The sequence below is a fragment of the Cnephaeus nilssonii genome (assembly GCF_951640355.1).
Source record: "Cnephaeus nilssonii genome assembly, chromosome: X".
NCBI classification, from domain to species: Eukaryota; Metazoa; Chordata; class Mammalia; order Chiroptera; family Vespertilionidae; genus Cnephaeus; species Cnephaeus nilssonii.
In genome coordinates, this window is record NC_137071.1 from 115,486,395 (window position 1) to 115,506,684 (window position 20,290).

At 38.4% G+C, this 20,290-nt stretch overlaps 1 protein-coding gene across 3 annotated transcripts in view; it reads left to right on the forward strand.

Moving 5' to 3' along the window:
- TENM1 (teneurin transmembrane protein 1) overlaps nucleotides 1–20,290 on the forward strand; it is a gene marked incomplete at its 5' end in the record, with an annotated part of 652,563 nt that overhangs the window by 461,586 nt on the left and 170,687 nt on the right. For all 3 annotated transcript variants that reach the window (XM_079765170.1, XM_079765171.1, XM_079765172.1), the window contains 4 exons: nucleotides 2,777–2,962; nucleotides 4,527–4,550; nucleotides 7,646–7,792; nucleotides 19,268–19,484. In XM_079765170.1, coding sequence (XP_079621296.1) covers nucleotides 2,777–2,962; nucleotides 4,527–4,550; nucleotides 7,646–7,792; nucleotides 19,268–19,484 — 574 coding nt within the window. The remainder of the gene's footprint in view (nucleotides 1–2,776; nucleotides 2,963–4,526; nucleotides 4,551–7,645; nucleotides 7,793–19,267; nucleotides 19,485–20,290) is intronic.

Genomic DNA, 20,290 nt, shown 5'->3' on the forward strand with positions numbered 1-20,290 from the left:
AGTCATTTTATTTTTTTAACTTAATAAATCTTTATTGTTCAGATTATTACAGTTGTTCCTCTTCTCCCCCCCATAGCTCCCCTCCACCTAGTTCCCATCCCACCCTCTTCCCTTACCTCCCCCCACTGTCCTCATCCATAGGTGTACGATTTTTGTCCAGTCTCTTCTTGTACCCCCACACCCCTTTGCCCCTGAGAGTTGTCAGTCCACTCACTTTCTATGCCCCTGATTCTATTATATTCGCCAGTTTATTCTGTACATCAGATTTTTAATTCACTTGATTTTTAGATTCACTTGTTGATAGATATGTATTTGTTGTTCATAATTTTTATCTTTACCTTTTTCTTCTTCTTCCTCTTCTTAGAGAATACCTTTCAGCATTTCATATAATACTGGTTTGGTGTTGATGAACTCCTTTAGGTTTTTCTTATCTGTGAAGCTCTTTAGCTGCCCTTCAATTCTGAATATCAGCTTGGCTGGGTAGAGTACCCTTGGTTGTAGGTTCTTGCTATTCATCACTTTGACTATTTCTTGCCACTCCCATCTGGCCTGCATAGTTTCTGTTGAGAAATCAGCTGACAATCATATGGGTACTCCCTTGTAGGTAATTAATTGTTTTTCTCTTGCTGCTTTTGGTTCTCTCTTTGTCTTTTGCCCTTGGCATTTTAATTATGATGTGTCTTGGTGTGGTCCTCTTTGGATTCCTCTTGTTTGGGGTTCTCTGTGCTTCCTGGACTTGTAACTCTATTTCTTTCACCAGGTAGGGGAAGTTTTCTTTCATTATTTCTTCAAATAGGTTTTCAGTATCTTGCTCTCTCCCTTCTTCTGGCACCCCATAATTCTGATGTTGGTACGCTTGAAGTTGTCCCAGAGGCTTCTTACACTATCTTCAAATTTTCGGATTCTTTTTTCTGTTAGCTTTTCCAGTTGAGTGATTTTTGCTTCTTTGTATTTCAAATCTTTGACTTGATTCTTGCATTCATCTAGTTTGCTGTTGGGTGTCTGTATAATATTTTTATTTCATTTAGTGTATGTTTAATTTCTATTTGGTCCTTTTCCATATACTCGAGGGTCTCTCTCATATCCTCAAGGTTCTCGCTAAATTTATCGGCTTTTTCTCGGAAATTCTTGAAAAACCTTATAACCGTGGTTTTGAACTCTATCTCCAGTCGTTTGTTTTCCTCCATTTCTTTGGTTTTTTATCTGTTTCTTTGTCTCTGCATTTTGGCTGCTTCCCTGAGTTGGTAGGGTAGCTTTGTGTGCTAGTTGTCCTATATGGGTCAGTGGCTCGGCCTCCCCAGTTACCTGAGGTGAACACTCTTGGTGCACCCCTTTGTAGACTGTGTGTACAGCCTTGTTGTAATTAAGTCTTGATTGTTGTTGGTATCAGTGGGAGGAGTTGACCTCCAGGCCAATTGGCTGTGAGGATCAGCTGTGTCTATGCCGGGAGATAGCCTTATTCGACTAGACTTGAAAAATTGTAAAAGCCTCTGTGCTCAGCTTGGATGGGGCGGAGTTTCAGGGTGGAGCCTACAGCCTTGGCTTCCCGTCAGCCCCACCCTATGAGGTTCCTGGGTCTCAGTGTCCCTCAGTGTCCCTTGGTACTAGCTGCAAGCACCTCTGAGAGAAAGGCGCCCTGGAGTTTCGCCCACTGCCAAACAGTCTAGTCTCTCCCCCAATGAATCTGGATTCCCAGATTCTCGCCCATGAAAAATTGGGGTTCCATGAAGTCGGAACTGGGGTTCAGCGCAGTCTGGAGCTTTTGTCTCCTTCCCGCTAGGGCAATTCAGCGGCACCGTCAACAGTCCGTCCTCTGTGCACATTCCCGTGCGCGCCTCCGGAGCTCTTCCCTTCGCCGCTCCCCTGAGTTTCTGCCTTACAGCCCAGATTCCCCCAGTATGAGCCTGGGTCCCCAGGGTCTCACCTGGAACTGGGGTTCAGTGCAGTCAGAGCTGGTGTTCAGCGCAGTCTGGAGCTTTTATCTCCTTCCTGCTAGAGAAGGCCAGCTAGGCACTCAGCCGCCCCGTCCTCTCCGGCTCTGTCCTCTCCGCACGCGTACGCCCGTGTCTCCGTACCTCAGGCTTTTACAGCTCCTCTGATTTTCCTTGTGGTTTTCTCTTTCCTTCTAGTTGTAGGATTTCCAGTCAGCCAGCTTTCCTGTGGTTCTGGATGATGTCCGTTTTGTCTTTTAGTTGTATTTTTGAAATTGTTCTGTGAGGCTGCAGTTTAGGTGTTTAACTATGCTGCCATCTTGGTTTCTCTCTAGTAGTCATCTTAAATGCTTGAAATAAATGCAAATATTGTTAGTAGGATCAGGGAAAACAGTTGATTATCATCATTGGCAGCTTTTGTACATGATGAAATTGATTAGACAGTTATCTTTTCAATTGTAGAACCTCTCTTCCTGAGTGAAGTTAGGGCGCTATTTTATTGTGTGTGTGTTTTTCCCCCAAACATTGCTTTGCATCATAAAAATCTTGGCAACATTATTTGTGATCTTAATGAATTTTTAGTGAAACCCATTTGACATTTTTTTTGGCATTAACTTCATTTCTAAGCCTTGAATGTCATTATCATTTTATGAACGTCTCAAAATCAATTTGACTTAGAGTTTATTTTATACTTAGAAACTTAACTATCTTTTTAATGAAATTCCTTATATGTTCTCTCAAGTGCTAGAGGTCTTTGTAACATTTTGGTAATTCTAATGTCTTTGGACATAGTAAATTTTAGTCTTAATAAAATATGTCAGTATATCTTCTTTGAATTCCCACAGAGCTATGTACCATGGAGTGTGGTAGCCATGGAGTCTGCTCAAGGGGAATTTGTCAATGCGAAGAAGGCTGGGTAGGACCAACATGTGAAGAACGCTCCTGTCATTCTCACTGTGCTGAGCATGGCCAATGCAAAGATGGAAAATGTGAGTGTAGCCCTGGATGGGAGGGCGACCACTGCACAATTGGTAAGTACCACTATACTTTGAAAAAAGTAAATTGGATTAATTGAAGAAAAGCATTCTAGTGAGTCATTCACCAGGCTTCTCATAGAATTTGAGGTTGAAGGAGAGAAGAAGGAGGGTTAGCCATAGTTTGAAAGTGTCATTAACTGGGAGGTTTCCTCTTTTGTTTATAATATCTTACTTATTTGTTGTGTCATTTCCTTTCTTGTTACTTCAGTATTCCTTTTAGCTTTCAAGTACTTTGAGTTACTCAAATGAAAAGTGATACTTTGGAATAAAGTGTCATTGGTTAATAAGAGAAGTTCTTTTGTTGTGAGGTTAACATTCACTGCCTATATTTTCTTTTGAAAAGTTTAGGTTTTTCAGTTGAAAGCACTTAGAGGCAATTTTATTAAATAGGATTATTTCAATAGGGGCCATTCAATCATTAGGCACTGTCTTTAATGTATATAAGGAAGATACCCCTGACCTACCATCAATAGAACATCTGTGTTGAATTGTTTATTGGATAGCATAGAGAGTTTGTACTGAATCTGTCATCCCTTGTCACCAATTTCACTAATTTTCAGGATATTGCCTGGAAGAACAGTCTGTGGGTGTGAGAAAGTCTATGTAATAATAATTAACCTGTCACGTGGTCTTCACACTATAAAAAAACTAATAATAATGAAGGCTTAAGTTTTAAAATACTTTCTTTTTCTGGAAAAAAATATCAAAGCCCTTGATACATACACATATCTGCCACAAAGGTTTCCTGTAATACAGAGGGACAAGTACTATTCCCATTGTTCAGCTAAGGAACGTGGGTCACAGCATGTTCCAGTGGTATTCCATGAGCACACCGAAAATTCATGTAGAGCAAAGGAAGCATGGGGGTCTGAACACCCAAGTCATTGCTTGTGGGCTTTTCCCTCCATGACACTGTACTCCAGCTTCCATTTTTAGGTGAAGGTATTTTGTTATAGTGGTTGGAACTTGCCAAAGTAATGTATAATATATATAATATATATCATATAATCTTAATAAACTGCATTACCACTCTACTAAAGGTACAGTAGTCTTGTTCTGTAACTGTGGAATATATTTAAGATTCATTAAAAAAGTGGTGAGGGGTGAAATTCACATGCAGCTTAAGTAATTACATTTCTGCACTATAGTATGTTTTTTGCCTTCATATAAGAGGATTTAAATATTGTGATGATTACTAAAGGTGGTTACTTCAGAACTTCCTTCTAAACATATCGCTAATAAGAAGTTCTAGCTAGTGTTCTTTCACAAAAGTTATTACTAAAATGTAAAAATGCAGTTGTTATAGTTTTAATGAAATATGACACTTTTTTAATGAAGCCTAATAGAGTTTCGTACAGAAAAGCCATTAATATCTTTCCCAGAGAAAATATGATGCCCAAACTACACGGGCCAGTGTACCAATTTTTGAGCTGCAGGCATTCTGCAGTTCACAGTTTGCTGTTCTCCTTCCAGGCAACAGATGGTAAACTATTAGTAAATGTTGTATAGCTTTGGTCTCCCAGAAATTCATTTCATCACTCTTTTCCCCCCTTTTTAGCTCACTACTTAGATGCTGTTCGAGGTAAGATTTTTCTCAGTAGTTTTATAACAAAAAAATATTTTAAATGGAAAATGTGCATGTGGGAAAGGAAGAGTTGGTGTTTTGTTTTTTTCCTTTCACTTTTGGCAATTCTAAGTATAATATTGTCAAGTTCATGCTATAATAGTCAGACCATAAAGTATTTTGTTTTAACAACAAACAAGACTCATTTTTTGCCATATCGTGTAATAGATGGATAAGCAGTTTTAAGAACTTGTTTTCCTTTTTTCCTTGTTTTTGGTGTGTGTGTGTGTGTGTGTGTGTGTGTGTGTGTGTGTGTGTAACACGTAACACATACAGGTAATTATTCAATAAAGTAGACTTAGGCAGACAGTTGAACTTTTTTTAACATAACAATATAGCTCTAAGTCCATGTACAGTGTCCTTACAAGGTTAGAAGAATTATCCCTCTATAAGGACTTCATCATTCGCCCCCCCCCCCCCCCCCCGCAGTGATCTGCCTTTGATAGAGATACTTGAGTTTTTTGTCAGATATCCTGGTGCCTTTTATTACCTCAGCCTCAGAAGGTTGAACACATTCCAAATTATTCTTAAATTCTCATATCCTTTGTATATCCATGAGAATGGATCTGGATAAAATCCTTTCTTAAACCTAAATATATTCATCCTATACCAATTCTTGAGGAATACACATACACAGTTATGTGCCACATTATAATGGTTCAATGACAGACCACATATACAACAGTGGTCCCATAAAATTATAATGGAACCAAAACATTCCTATTGCCTGGTGACCTCATAGCCATCATAATGTGATAGTGCATGCATTACTCACATGTTTGTGTTGATGCTGGTGTAAAAAACCTGCACTGCAAGTCATATAAAAGTAGAACAAATACAATTGCAGTAATAGGCTGTACCATCTAGGTTTGTGTAAGTATGCTCAATGATGTTCTACAACAAAATTGCCTCATGATGCATTTCTCAGAACATACCCCTGTTATTAATCAGTGGGTGACTGTTTGTATGCGCACACACACAAAAACACACACACACAATAGTTGGTCCTCCATATCTGTGGGTTTCACATCTGCAGATTCAACTAACCACAGATCGAAAATACAGGGTGGGGTAAAAGTAGATTTGCAGTTGTTCGTATGGAAAATAATACAATAATCTATAACAATCTATAATAATAAAAGGGCAAGATGCTAATTAGACCGGACATCTTTCCGGATGTCATGTCCCAGGTCCTGGGTGCCTGCGGGTGGCCGGAGGGAAGCCTGGGTCTCAGGTGCTGGAGGGAAGCCAGTGCCAGCAGTGGGGGGCGGGGGGGAGGAAAGCTTACTCTTGCATGAATTTCATGCATCGGACCTATAGTTGCTAAATAATAATACAAAAATAAACTCTGTGTTTCATGTACTCACAACTATAAACCTACTTTTGCCCCACCCTGTATTAGAAAACAAAAATTTCTGAAAGTTGATTCCTAAACTATCCTATATAATAAAAGCCTAATATGCAAATTGACTGAAAGGCAGAACTATTGGTAGAACGACCGGTCGCTATTACGCACACTGACCACCAGGGGGAAGATGCTTAACGCAGGAGCTGCCCCCGATCACCCTGCCAGTCGCCCCACAGATCGGCCCTGATCACCAGCCAGGCCTAGGGACCCTACCTGTGCACGAATTTTGTGCACCGGGCCTCTAGTAAAGTATAACAACATTTATATGGTATTTACATTCTATTAGGTATTATAAGTAATCTGGAGAAGTATATGGGAGGATGTGCATAGGTTATATGCAAATACAACACCATTTTATATAAGGGACTTGAGCATCCTCAGATTTTGGTACCCCTGGGATCCTGGAACCAATTAACCACAAATACTGAGGGACAACTATATATATAATATTTTCATATTTTCTAGCAGCCACCTGCCACTTCATTTTAAAGTTTTTTCTTCCTCTGGTCTGTCGATAGTTGCTTGGAAAACCATTTGGAAGGAACACTGTGTTGTATCTACAGATTCAAAAAAACCACCTTCTTTTGCCCTTTATACTTATGGAATTTTCTTACAAAGACATTAAATGAAAATATATTGATTAGACTATCTCCAGTAAAATCCAGATCTGGTCCGGTATTGCTACTGGGAAAATTTCCAGAAGCCCTATACCTTTATTGCTGTCTCTGTTCATCTGCCCACTGAGAACTTGGCACATGCACAGTTACCCTCTGGAATAGCCTAACTCTGAACTACTGGTAGAAAGAGAAGGGAATCCCTGAGAAATCAAAAGTCTAAATAGAGACCATTGCCAATGTTTGCAGTTTACCAATAGATAGAAGTCATTTAAGCATAACAATTTTCTCTTGACTAAATTTATCTAGTTGTTCTCTAGAATTCCAAAAATCTAAATTTGGCATGCATTAATTCCATAAACATTTGTTGTGTACTTACTACAGGCATAATATTATGCTAGCTTCTGAGAGAGATACCAGATAAGTAAGAAAATCAATCTTTAGTCCTAAGATTAATAATGATCTTAAAGAGAAAAAAAATTAATAGATGTAAAGCAGCTGCAGCAGTTTTTATGGCACCATATGGGCAAACAATGGTAAAGTCTGAACTGTAGACCAATATAACTAAGTCCTAAAGCCGTGTATCCCAAGGAAAAAAATCCGCACAGACTTGAAATAGGGGATGTTTCTCTTCATGGAAACTGCTGCCTTTCCCCAGCTTATTGGCCATAACTACATACAGCATCATCCATCCAGTTTTGATTGAGATGAAGATATACTTTTTTAAAAAAAGAAACAGAAAACATTTTTTGTCCCCATCATGGTTTTTCTGGTATCTGAACCAGAGGTTGGGAATTGGCGTTATCATTAATAATGCTTAATTGGCTCCCTAAGGAAAATCACAGCAGAGTAAAGGATAACAAGTTCCCTAGGAAGTTTTGGTAAGCAAGCAAGCTCTTCTTCCATTTATTCAACACCTCATCTGAATGGAGACCAGATGATTAGATGCTTCCCTGTAGAGGGAGATACAGCATAGTTGGCCAATCCCATTCTAATGTCTATGTGATTATTACTCTCTGCTGTCTTTTCAGATGGCTGCCCGGGGCTCTGCTTTGGAAATGGGCGATGTACCCTGGATCAAAATGGTTGGCACTGTGTGTGTCAGGTGGGTTGGAGTGGGACAGGCTGCAATGTTGTCATGGAAATGCTTTGTGGAGATAACTTGGACAATGATGGAGGTGAGTCATTTATAAAATGTTCATATAAGAAAGGAATAGCCCAGCCTCTAGCACAGTGATGACCATTCTAGCCAAGAGTGAAAATTAGGAATCCTTAGTATAAACAATATTGAGTTATATAAGGTCATACTGTTTTTAAATCTCAGTTTATTGAAAATTTACTATAATCAGGCAATACTCAAAACTCTCTGCATTCATTATATCTCATTTAATTCCCATACCAACACTATGAGGTATAGGTACAATTTTTCATATTAATATATGGAAAAACTAATGCTTGGAATGGGGATGGTAAATGACTTTTCCAAGGTCATACAGCTAGAAAGCAACAGAACCAAGATTCCAATTCAGGGATATATGACTTTAGACTCTGTTTTCTTAACTACTATTACAATGTTACCTCCCTTACCAATGTCATTTACTCTATACCAAATTAAATCAGCGTATCCGTGTCCAAACTGCCAGATGCTAGTGTAGCTTGCACTATATGGAATGTGAAATAGTTTTCTTTGTTCTTAGCTATTTAGAGCTCCCTCTTGTGTAACATTTTTCAAAGGACATAGGCATTAGGATGGTTCACAGTAGAATTTTTTATATTTAATTCAAGAGCTGCACATGATGTTTTAAAAAGCCATATGCAACTTCAAGGCCTTAGGGTAACCACTTCTATTTTAGTCAAGCAAACAAAACCACCTAATACATTGTACAATCAGGCCTCAAAACAGCTCAAATCACCTCTGAATGAGCCTAAAACAACAAATTGTCACTTTCCTATTACTTTCCACACAAGGAAACATAAAATTAAAAGAAAGCTTCCTTTCTAATTTCTGTATATTAGCTTAAAAATGAAGTAGATTATTCCATTTGACTCCTCACTTTTCTATACTGCTTAGACAATTATATATCTTGTCGTTTGAACCCAAACATGAGGTTTAAATCAATAAGGTAGTAATCATAATTTAAGCACCAAATTGAGTGTGAGTTTTCTCCTCTTTTGTCCTGGCTAGCAGTTTATGTTAGAAAGTTATAAGACCTTATGAATTTTATGTGGAAGCAACTTTGTGGTTAAGAACACAGGGCTTTGAAGTTGAACTTTCTGGGCTCAAATACTAGGTCTGCTGTGTACTTACTAGCTCTATGATTTGGGAAAAGTTAATTCATGTGAACTACTTAAAAGATGATAAGCTATACCACTACCCCCCTACACACACACATACACATACAATAAACTTAGGATAACAGACCATTTTCTGACAATATTGTTTACTACCTATCTAAATTGAAGTTCTCGTTTGGGAAGCCAGAGTGAGGTTTTCAATTAAATGTTACACTAATCAATTATTTACTTGACTTTTATGGCCCTCCAAGACTTATCTTTTCCTTCCTTTACTTCCTTTTCATTATATGCCTCTTTACCTCATGAGCCCTCTCCTCTACACCCATTATTCTCTACCCATCATTTAAGTCCCAACTCAAGCCATATCTTTCATGAAACCTCTGACATCCACCACGTCAATCTCCCCTGGTGCTTATCACGTGTACTATACAACCAAGCACTTAAATATATTCTGTCTATATGATTATCTTGTTTCATGAGAAGCATGATCCAGAGTTCATAGTTACATGCTCAATATAATCACTAACAATATTGGCTTGCTTGTATTAGGGGTTTACTCTGTATAAGGCACTGTGCTGAGTCCTTTCATGGATCATTTAATTTAATCCCCTGATGGAGAAGTACTACTTTACAAATTAGGAAGCCGAGGCACAGAGAAGTTAAATAAGAATATATAGCAAGAAAATAGAACCAGGGTATAAGCCTAGGTGGTCTGCCTCATTCCAAACACGATTTGAGGTAGTAATAGAGATTTCTCAGTTGATGTATTGATTAAAAGATTCCTGCTCAGAAAATACATTAACACTCTCTATGATTATAATTTCTGACTCAATTAGGGTTGAGCCAAAATAAGTTTCCTGCCTTAATAAAGTACAGCTTGATAAAAATTACTGAATATATAATTATCAAGCATTTTTATGGCCTCAATGTTACCTCAAGGTAGCCAAAATGTTTAATGAATGAGTCAATTAAATATTAATGGATTAATGGGTTATTAATTATCAATATCTATAGTATACATAAACACAAAAGATATAGAAGATTTTGCTGAATGTGTACTGACCTCTGAATACTTATTTAAAATTGTGTGTCTGTGTGGCAATCAAAAACCCCATATGGATTCAGTGTATTTTTATGATTGTTTCTTTAGGGAGTATGAAGGGGAGCTCCTTCAGAGTTTTAATTACCATATTTTTTCCTTTAGCAGGATTAAAATGATATGGATTTTAAATATATTTTTGATTCTATCTTGAGATGGGAAGATGGATTAAATAACCTCTGAAAGCCCCATTTTGGACAATAATTCCATTTTATTGTGTTTAAATAGTATTCCTAAGAATACATAAAATGTCCTTCATTTGGTAGTTTCAAGATTCATTTAGTTGACTATGAGTAATGATTAATATTAGCATACTTGTTTGTGCATGTGTGTGTGCATTTTAATGAAATCAAAAAGTGCCAATTGAACCTTTTGGAAAAATGTGGTCCTGGGTTTTTAAATGTAATTCTTCAAAAATCTTCTCAATAAAAAAAAAAAAATTTCAAGCAGTTGCTTCAAGTACCTGCTACCTGATTACTTCATATTATAGTTGATACTTAAAGAGTGGCTGGGGTTTTTACATTCTAATCAGCTTTGAATACTCATTAGTATTGCTGCTACTTCCTGCAGCTTTGACTTTAGTTACACTCTGATTCAATGCATTGTGACTCTTAGTAACTAATTGGGCTACATTGAATATGTGGGTGACACAGCTGGTCTAGGAGCTACCTAAGAGCTCCTTGAACAGTAAAAACAGTACAGAGAATGAATAACCTTGGAATTTATTTATTAATATGCAAGAGAAGAAAAGGAATCTTAGATATTTTATATAGAAAAACTAATTACTATAGAAATCACAAATCTATCAAATGTTTTGACCTTATTTAAGTACCAAGTACATAACCCTGTGCGTGGAAGAGGTTACTCAACATTATGGGGACCACATTTTTATGTGTCCTGATTTGGGGTTTAGAAGATATGATAACCATATATTACATGCACATATGAATTGACATGAGGAAAAAAGTTTAGATATTATATTAACTGAATCAGAGTAGCTAAAACAGACTAGCGAGAGCAAGCTAGAGCTATCAGATGTTAAAGAATATTTTAAAGCTATGGTAATTAAAACAAAGTGGTATTGATGTAAGAGTAGACAAATTAATATAACTGAATAAAAGATCTTGAACACTACCCAGCACAAATATAAATTTAGTATGCTATAAAACCAGCATCAAAGATTAGGAGGGAAAAGAAGCATTATGAAATAAATGGTGTGAGATAAATATTAAAGAAAAAGCCCTAGATTTTCAATTCATACCATATTCCCAAAACTAAGATAAATAAAAACACTCCAGCTAATTAATGAGCTGAAAGTAAAAGAAAACTCAAAAGGAAATATCAGTGACAGATTTCAAGATGGGAAGGAACTTTAAATATAAAAGCAAGGAAAGAAACTACAATAGGAAAAAAATGATAAATTGGATTTCATAAAAATGTCTAATTTCTTTATGTTGCTTGGCTAAGTTTATAGACCATTCAATATCTTACTATTTGGAAATATCAAAAATTGCACTCTCTCATATATAGCCATTAGTCACATGTGACTTTAAATTTAACTTAAATAAGATTAAAAATTCTATTTCTCAATTGCACTAGTCACATTTCAAGTGCTCAGTTATCACATAAGGCTGGTGACTACTCTGTTAGTGCAGATCTAGAGCATTCCCATCATCAAAGAAAGTTCTATTAGATAGCGCTGATCCAACTATTTGACTCAAATGTTTACCTTTCAGCCAAACATACCATATTGGGTACCTAGTGTTTCATTTATTCATTACTACTTTGTGCCAAGTATTATATTTGGCACTGGGGAGAAAATGACAAACAAGAGAAGTTTCTGCCATGTGGAGCTATGGCTAGAAAGGAAAACAGCTATTAAATAAGAAATTTCCCAGCTGGTGTGGCTAGGTGATTGAGCATAGACCTATGAACTAAGAGGTCTCCGGTTCAATTCCCAATCAGGGCACATGCGCGAGTTGCAGGCTCGATCCCCAGTGGGGAGTGTGTAGGAGGCAGCCGATGAATATATCTCTCTCATTGATGTTTCTGTCTCTATATCCTTCTCCCTTCCTCTCTCTCTAAAATCAATTTAAAAAACATGCTTTTTAAAAAGAAACCACACAGAGGGGTGTGGGATGGGAATGGGGGGATGAGGACAAATATGTGACACCTTAATCAATAAAGAAATTAAAAAAAAAGAAACCACACAAATAACTATATGTTCAACTGTAAAGCATTCCATAAAATTTTTAGAGTGCTATAAACGTAAATAGAACATCCTAACCAAGTCTACATGATTAGGGAGGCCTCACATGAGTCAGGGGAAGAATGTTCTAGGCCAAGGAAACAGCATATACAAGTGCCCTGAGATGGAAATGTACTAGCCTCTTCTAGGAGGGAAAAGCAAGTCACTGCGGCTGGAATGCAATGAGTCAGGGAGAGATTGGTAGGAGACAAGAATATAAAGGTTGTCAATTATCAGATCATACAGAACAGTGTGAATTTTATAAGATCTTCATCTATCAAAGATTATATTTTATGCACTACAGTTATAGAGGAAGGAAAGTGTGTTGTGATACTCTGGGAAGATTGTCAAGGAGATTAAAAATCCTATCTAATAAAGAGGCAATATGCAAATTGACTGTCACTCCAACACACAAGATGCTGCCCCCATCTGGTCAAAGATGGCCACCCCCATGTGGACACAAGATGGCTGCCACAAGATGGCCGGCAGGAGAGGGCAGTTGGTGGGGACCAAGCCTGCAAAGGAGGGCAGTTGGGGGCGATCAGGCCTGCAGAGGAGGACAGTTGTGGGGGTGACCAGGTTGGCAGAGGAGGGCAGTTAGGGGCGATCAGGCCGGCAGAGGAAGGCAGTTGGGGGTGACCAGACCTGCAGGGGAGGACAGTTGGGGGTGACCAGACCTGCAGGGGAGGGCAGTTAGGGGTGACCAAGCCTGCAGGGAATGACAGTTAGGGGTGACCAGGCCTGCAGGGGAGGACAGTTGGGGGGACCAGGCCTGCAGGGGAGGACAGTTGGGGGGGACCAGGCCTGCAGGGGAGTGCAGTTAGGGGTGACCAAGCCTGCAGGGAAGGACAGTTAGGGGTGACCAGGCCTGCAGGGGAGGACAGTTGGGGGGACCAGGCCTGCAGGGGAGGACAGTTGGGGGGGACCAGGCCTGCAGGGGAGTGCAGTTAGGGGTGACCAGGCCTGCAGGGAAGGACAGTTAGGGGTGACCAGGCCAGCAGATGAGGGCAGTTAAGGGTGACCAAGCCTGCAGGGGAGGACAGTTAGAGGTGACCAGGCCAGCAGGGGAGGGCAGTTGGGAGTGACCAGGCCTGCAGGGGAGGGCAATTAGGGGCAATCAGGCTGGCAGGGGAGCAGTTAGACATCAACCAGGCTGGCAGGGGAGTGGTTAGGGGGTGATCAGGCTGTCAGGCAGAAGCAGTTAGGGGCAATCAGGCAGGCAGGGAGGTGAGCAGTTGGGAGCCAGCAGTCCTGGATTGTGAGAGGGATGTCCGGGTCCCAGATAGGAGAGGGTGCAGGCTGGGATGAGGGTCACACCCCCCTGTACACAAATTTTGTGCACCTGGCCACTAGTATATAGAATAAGAGTGTTTAATCAAAATGGCCCTCCCCCTGCTCTTTTAAGTAGTTGTCACATATTTGTCCAAGCTTCCCTTGTACAAACTCTTCCAGTGGTCCATGTTCAGATTCACTGGTAAAATCAGTAAGTTAATTGCCTAAAAGAGAATGATGTTCCAGGAATCATTCTTCATAACAAGTCACCATTCATTAAGAACAATAGCTATTTGCAAGCCTGGTGTATGATGTAGTATTTCTAGATCTGAAAATCAGCACTGTGGGTGAATTATGAACACATATAAGCTCATGGATCAATAAGTTTCATGTTTTGAATGTCACCAGCATGCTGCAGTATTTAATAAAAAAGAAAATGAAATAGAAGGAACAATAAATTGATAACATTTGCTCTGTTTAAGAACCAGACACCCATTCCACATTTAATTTTAAGATTTGGCTGGAACAAAACACCTAACATCAGAAAGCATATTTTTAAGTATTGTCTTCTGACCATACCGCCCCCCCCCCCGTTTTTAAGCAGTCCATTTATTAAAGAATCATCACTTAGTTATAAGAGCCTAAACTGCCAAGTGATTCCAGATACAAGTGGAAGATAGAAAATCTAAACTCTATAACTCAGTTAACCACTCTGACTGGATCTGTCCTATTGTCTATCAACTAAGGCTAGTAATACTTGACTCCTGCCTACTTAGCAATGGTGAAAAGAAATGAGATAATGTTTGAAGCACAGCGATTTAAAGTGGGTAATAAAGGTGTGATGTCAATGACAAATCTATAATATATATTTTGATGCATTAGTTAAATGTTTATTATCTCGAGGTAAATTTACTAATATAAGAGAAATGGGACTTTTAGGACATGCAATAAATATTTATTGAATGCTTACTTTGAGCCAGGCACTATTATAGTCATGAGGAAATAGCAATGAATAAAAAAGACTAAATCCACACTTCCATAGACCTTACATTCTCATTGTGAGAGGCAGACAGTAAACCAATTTTTAAAATATAGTATGACAGAAGGTGGTGTGTGATGAAGAATTATTTTAAAAGTGGGGGGGGTATAGGGAGTGTAGGAGAAGGTTGAAATTTTAAATAAGGTGGTCAGAGAAAGCCTCACCAAAAAGGTGGCATTTGAATAAAGACTTAAAGGAGGTGAGGGGTGGGCCATGTTGCTATTGGAGAGAACATTCCAGGCATAGGAATAGTGGGAAGGGGGCTATGGGTTAATAGGAGATAAGATCAGAGAGGTAAGAGAGAGACAGTGAAGAACCAGACTATGAGGAAGTAAGCCATTGTCAGGACATGGGCTTTCACTATGAGTGATATAGGAAGCCACTGAAAGCAGGTGGAGACAGGAAAACGTGAATATTAGTAGCATATAAGCAATGTGCTTTCCTGACAGAAAAAGTAAGTTGCATGTGGTTATAGCAATAACAATGTTATGAGCAGATCAAATCCTGAGTACACTTGAGCCTCTCCCACTTTCCTTTTACTAATGCAGCAAAATGCTGGGGTGAAAATCTGTCTGAATAAATGAAAAAAAAAATGAATTACAGGCTATTTCCAAAGCAAATATGATCATATTATCTTCAATGCATATAACATCAACAACTAAGCTAACAGGAGTACCTAGTAGTGGGCCTGCTTTAATAAAAGTTTATGAATGATTTATCTGATTAGTCATTAGTACATTGTTTATGTGTTTCTACAATCCCCAAGATTCTGTATAATTGAGTCATTGGAATGAGCAGCCCCTCAATTTCTTTTTCACTATTAATTTGCTTGGCAGACTCTCTATTCTATACATCCTAAAAAGGTTAAGCTTCAATCCAGCCCCTGTCCAAATGATAACAAATTCAGAATTTATAAAATTTAATGAAAGATTTACTGTGGCATTAGTGTCTATTTAGAGTCACTTAGGATCCTGCCTATTTGACAACCTATCCAAGCAGAGTTCACAAAATAAACACATTCCAGCGAATTGAATATGCTACAAAGATGTTAATTGCTGTCTGGCCAGTGATAAAACAACTTCAATAGAAGTGAGTCTGAACATTTTAAGCTGCCACTGCAGACCATTGGTATCTACCCCTAGGACAACTATTGCTATACTCCTTTTTAGTCTGCACAGTCTAGAAATTTGTTAATGACAATAGCTAACATTTATCAAGAATGCTAGCTATATACTAAACACTATGCTAAGGCCTTTATAATTATCATAGCATGCGATTAGTACAACAACTCTATAGGGTGGGCATTTATATTATCTCCTAGTTATAGATGAGGAAACTCCTCTATAAGAGAATTCAAGAGTTGAAATGATTTGTCCAGGATCCTATAGATTGTAAGTGGCACAGTCAAGATTAGTTACAATCAGAATAGTCTGGTTCTTTGATCTCAACCACTTCATATGTTCTAAATACCTACATTAATTAGTAAGGTGCTTGGAAGTCTTAGAGCCTAGCTCAGTACTTGCAATGCTGCTTAAATGCTGAAGTTGAACATGTGATTTGTAGTCAATACACTGGGTGTGATATGACTCCCATATTTCTTCCAACTGTGCAACTGCATTTAGCCTTCCCTCCTTTATTTGTAAAATGGAAATGTGAATGTCTACCTAACAGGGTTTTTGCAAAGATTAGTTGAAATAATACATGTGGAAGTAACTAGTGTCATATCTGGCAAATACTAACAAATTTGTACATGTTTCCAAATCCTTTTGGATACCATACCATGAAGTAGCTGTCCATTTTTATCAAGGCAATAATGTGAGTGCTGTTCCTGAAAACATGTATATTTTAAAATTCACTTTAAGGCCCAGCCAGTGTGGCTCAGTGGTTGAGCATTGACCTATGAACCAGGAGGTCACAGTTCAATTCCTGGTCAGGGCACACGCCCAGATTTCAAGCTCGATCCCCAGTGAGGGCATGCAGGAGACAGCCAGTCAATGATTCTCTCTCATCATTGATATATACATATATATATATATATATATATATATATATATATATATATCCATCCCTCTCCCTTCCTCTCTGAAATCAATAAAAATATAGTTTTAAAAAATAAAATAAAATTCACTTTAAGGATTAGTAAAATATGGGTTTTTTCCCTTGTCCAATCCTTCTTTCAACCAAGGTTGTACTTATAGCAGGTAAAAGTTTAATAGTGAATACTTGATCACCTACAGAAGACACCAGTGTCCTTGATCTTTATCAGCCCCAATTGAGCCAACTGACATAGTCCTTACTGGTTTGGGCAAAGCTAGGATCAGTGAATGCCAGGTTTAGTCCTTCAAGACAATTTAACCACCCTCTTTTTTGCTAGCTTTTATTTTTATTTCTTTAAAGGAAACAGGCCCTAAAAGCAAAATAAGTGAACATTTGATATGCCCATATCTGATGCCCGAGCCTGGCTGTCAGGAAGGTGCCACAGCTTCCATTTCAGAACAATGAAAGAACTGTTAATAGCCAAAAGAAAAAAAGAAGCCCACACATGCAGTGTGACTGTCATTTGCACTTCTTTGTAACAGTCTAGACATACTTTATGGACTGTTATCCAATGTGATAATTGGCAAGTAGGTTTTCACCCATGTACTGGGCTTACCTATGAATTATTATTTGTGGGTTGCATGCCATTATTGGTCTGCTTGCTTGTGGCCTTCCTACATTTAACAGAAGTCTTGCTGTTCGCTCAGAAAACAGAGGTCTTAGAGGGTCGGCCCTGTGTAATAGGCAATTACTTAATATGAAACATTAGCTTGGAATTTATAGCACATAACTAGATGAGAATGTGAGTCCCATTTTTGAATTGGTTCTGTGTTTAGTTTAGAATCCAGTTTTGAAAATCATTTGGGCATTGCTATTTATTTCAAATCTATTTCTTTTCAAAAATAAGTTAGAATTGTGTGGTTGACAGATTGAAACCTGTGAATGTCCAATCTGATTATTACTAGTGCATTTGTTACAAATTGAAAGATAAAAGTGACTGCCCTTGGAAAGCCAGTTTTTCATTGTGTAGTATTTTGTGCACCAATTACAAACATCAGAGAACTCTTTTAATCAGCCTGATATTTTTGCCAGCTTTTTAGCGCATCCAGATGTTTAATTAGCAGAGTTAAGAGGTAATGTGCTAATAGGAGACTGAGAAAAACAGATTGGTGAGAGAGGTGGTAGTGGCATCTGAAATCTATAGAAAATCTGTTAATATAATTTGCTGAATGAGGGGAGAAAGGAGGGCAGAAGGGGACCTCTTATTGAAACGAATCCACAGTTGTCATCAGTGAAAGAGAAATATGTATTCAGAGAAGTGGAAATCAGGGCAGAAGTACACTGAACAAACAGGGAAGGCAAGAAAGAAGCAAACTGCATTTTAAATCGAAGTAGTGTCTATGGTACATGGAATTTGAAAGGACCTCATGTGGGGAAAAATATTTTCTGGGTGCCCTAAGGCTACTGTTCCAACCACCTACTCTCTCCATGTCCCTGGCTTTCATTGCCCCAGCTGTGGTACAGCCCCCTCCAGCTAGGCGGGAGCAGGCCTGTCAGAGAGAGAGAGCAAGCACAAGAGCTGCATGGAACCAGTGCCAGTAACTTTCATCAGCAGCCTAAGGAGCCACTGCTCCGTCTGAGCCTCTGTATTCTACTGCAAGCCAAGAAAATTAGCATCTCTATATTTACCTCATTTTAAACTAGTATAAGCCAGCTGTTTTAGATACCTATTTCTCCTAGTAGGCTCTGAGCTCCTGTAAACAGGAAAAGAGGTGTTTTATAAAACTCTTTGCTTCCCCAAGCACCTGATGCAATGTTTTGCACCTATTAGAATCTCCATGGTCTCCCCTCCTCCCATAACCCCTGTGCCCCACATCCTTCCTCTACCAAAGAATAAAGCCTCTATGTGATTTTTTTCTTGGGATAAATGTGGATTCAAGAAGAATCCACATGAGAATACCAATTTCTATTTTGAATTACCAATTGATAAAATATTGGGAGAATTTTTTTAAATACCAATAAATTACCCTGGCTGGAGTGACTCAGTTGGAGCATTGTCCTGTGCACCAAACTGTCTCGGGTTTGATTCCCGGTCAGGGCACATACCCAGGTGGCAGGTTCGATCCCCAGTTGAGGTCCTTACTAGTATGTGAGGAACCAATTGATGTTTCTCTCTCACATCGTTGTTTCTCTCTCCCCATCTCCCTTCCTTTCTCTTAAAAAAAAACAAAACACACACACACAAATTCAGGTTAGTGAGAATTTGTTAATTGTGTGCTCATACTTGTACATGGTGTTAGAAATTCAGAATAATTATAAGAGAGAGTTGCTAGCCTGGAGGATGGTCTTGCTGAGGAAAAGGAAACTTGTAAAGAGTGCTATCTCACAGAAAATGCTATTCAAATGCTAAACAATGTAATAATACAGCCCACAAATGCTATAGAAATCAGGAAAGAAAAATTTATGAACAAAATAACTTGAATTTTACTGATGTGCTGTATAAATTCAGAATGAGTGATCATTCATGAGAAATGTGGATTTAATAGATTCTGAACTCATCTATGGACAGTTATCTTTGACTGTATTCTATATTTTTCTCCATTTGTGCTGATTATAAACTATGTTGTTTCTTTTTAAGCTAAATTTCAACACTTTCTTTCCAGATGGTTTGACGGACTGTGTGGACCCTGATTGTTGTCAACAAAGCAACTGTTATATAAGTCCTCTCTGTCAGGGCTCACCAGACCCTCTTGACCTCATTCAGCAAAGCCAACCCCTCTTCTCTCAGCATACTTCAAGACTCTTCTATGATCGAATCAAATTTCTCATTGGCAAGGACAGTACTCATGTCATTCCTCCAGAGATTTCATTTGACAGCAGGTATATGTGTATTTATTTTATTTTTTAATGAACAGTGGTCATGTTTTCCCTGAAATGTGAAAGGAAGATATTTTCTAAAGATCAGGTTACTTCCCATTCCACCCAGTCCACATTGTTATTTTTTAGGCTTACCTGGGATGTTCATGCCCTTACTGATTAGTTAACAGAGAGAACTCATTTCTAGAGATTCTAAATCATAAAAGATACGCGCGCACACACATGCACACTTATGTTGTGTATTATGTGTAGTGAAGTATAGATGAGTCTTTTAATGACAAAATAAAACACAGATGGAAGTATAATTTTAAAATTCACTGTTTAGCTTCTGGATTGATCCCTGAAAACTTCTTGAATTTCAACAGCTAAACTTTGAGTTTTATTCCATGTGTAAAATTTTCCATATGAAAGAATTGGGTGAATTGGACTTCCTAACATGAAATGCAAGACTTGTGAAAATCTGTCTTCTATGAAAGCTCAAATGCATGAGTTGTCACTCAAGATCTGAGACCAAAGTCCAACCCGTTAGGTGAAGAAAGTGTTTTTAAATTGCTTACTTATTTGAAGTGTAATAACATGAATTTGCTCATTGTTATTCTCTGCTTCATCTTCAGCAATGACATATTTTACTCATTAACACTAGGTATAAGCAAGTCACTGAAGTCAACAGTTCTGGTCTCTTATATTTGTCCTTCTTTGTTCATGTCACAAGCTGATATTTCACTAGCTTCTAGACTATTACAAATAGGAGCTTAAAAAATAAACATGGAAACTATTTGTCCAGGAGCTTCAGTCTGCACCTCACACAC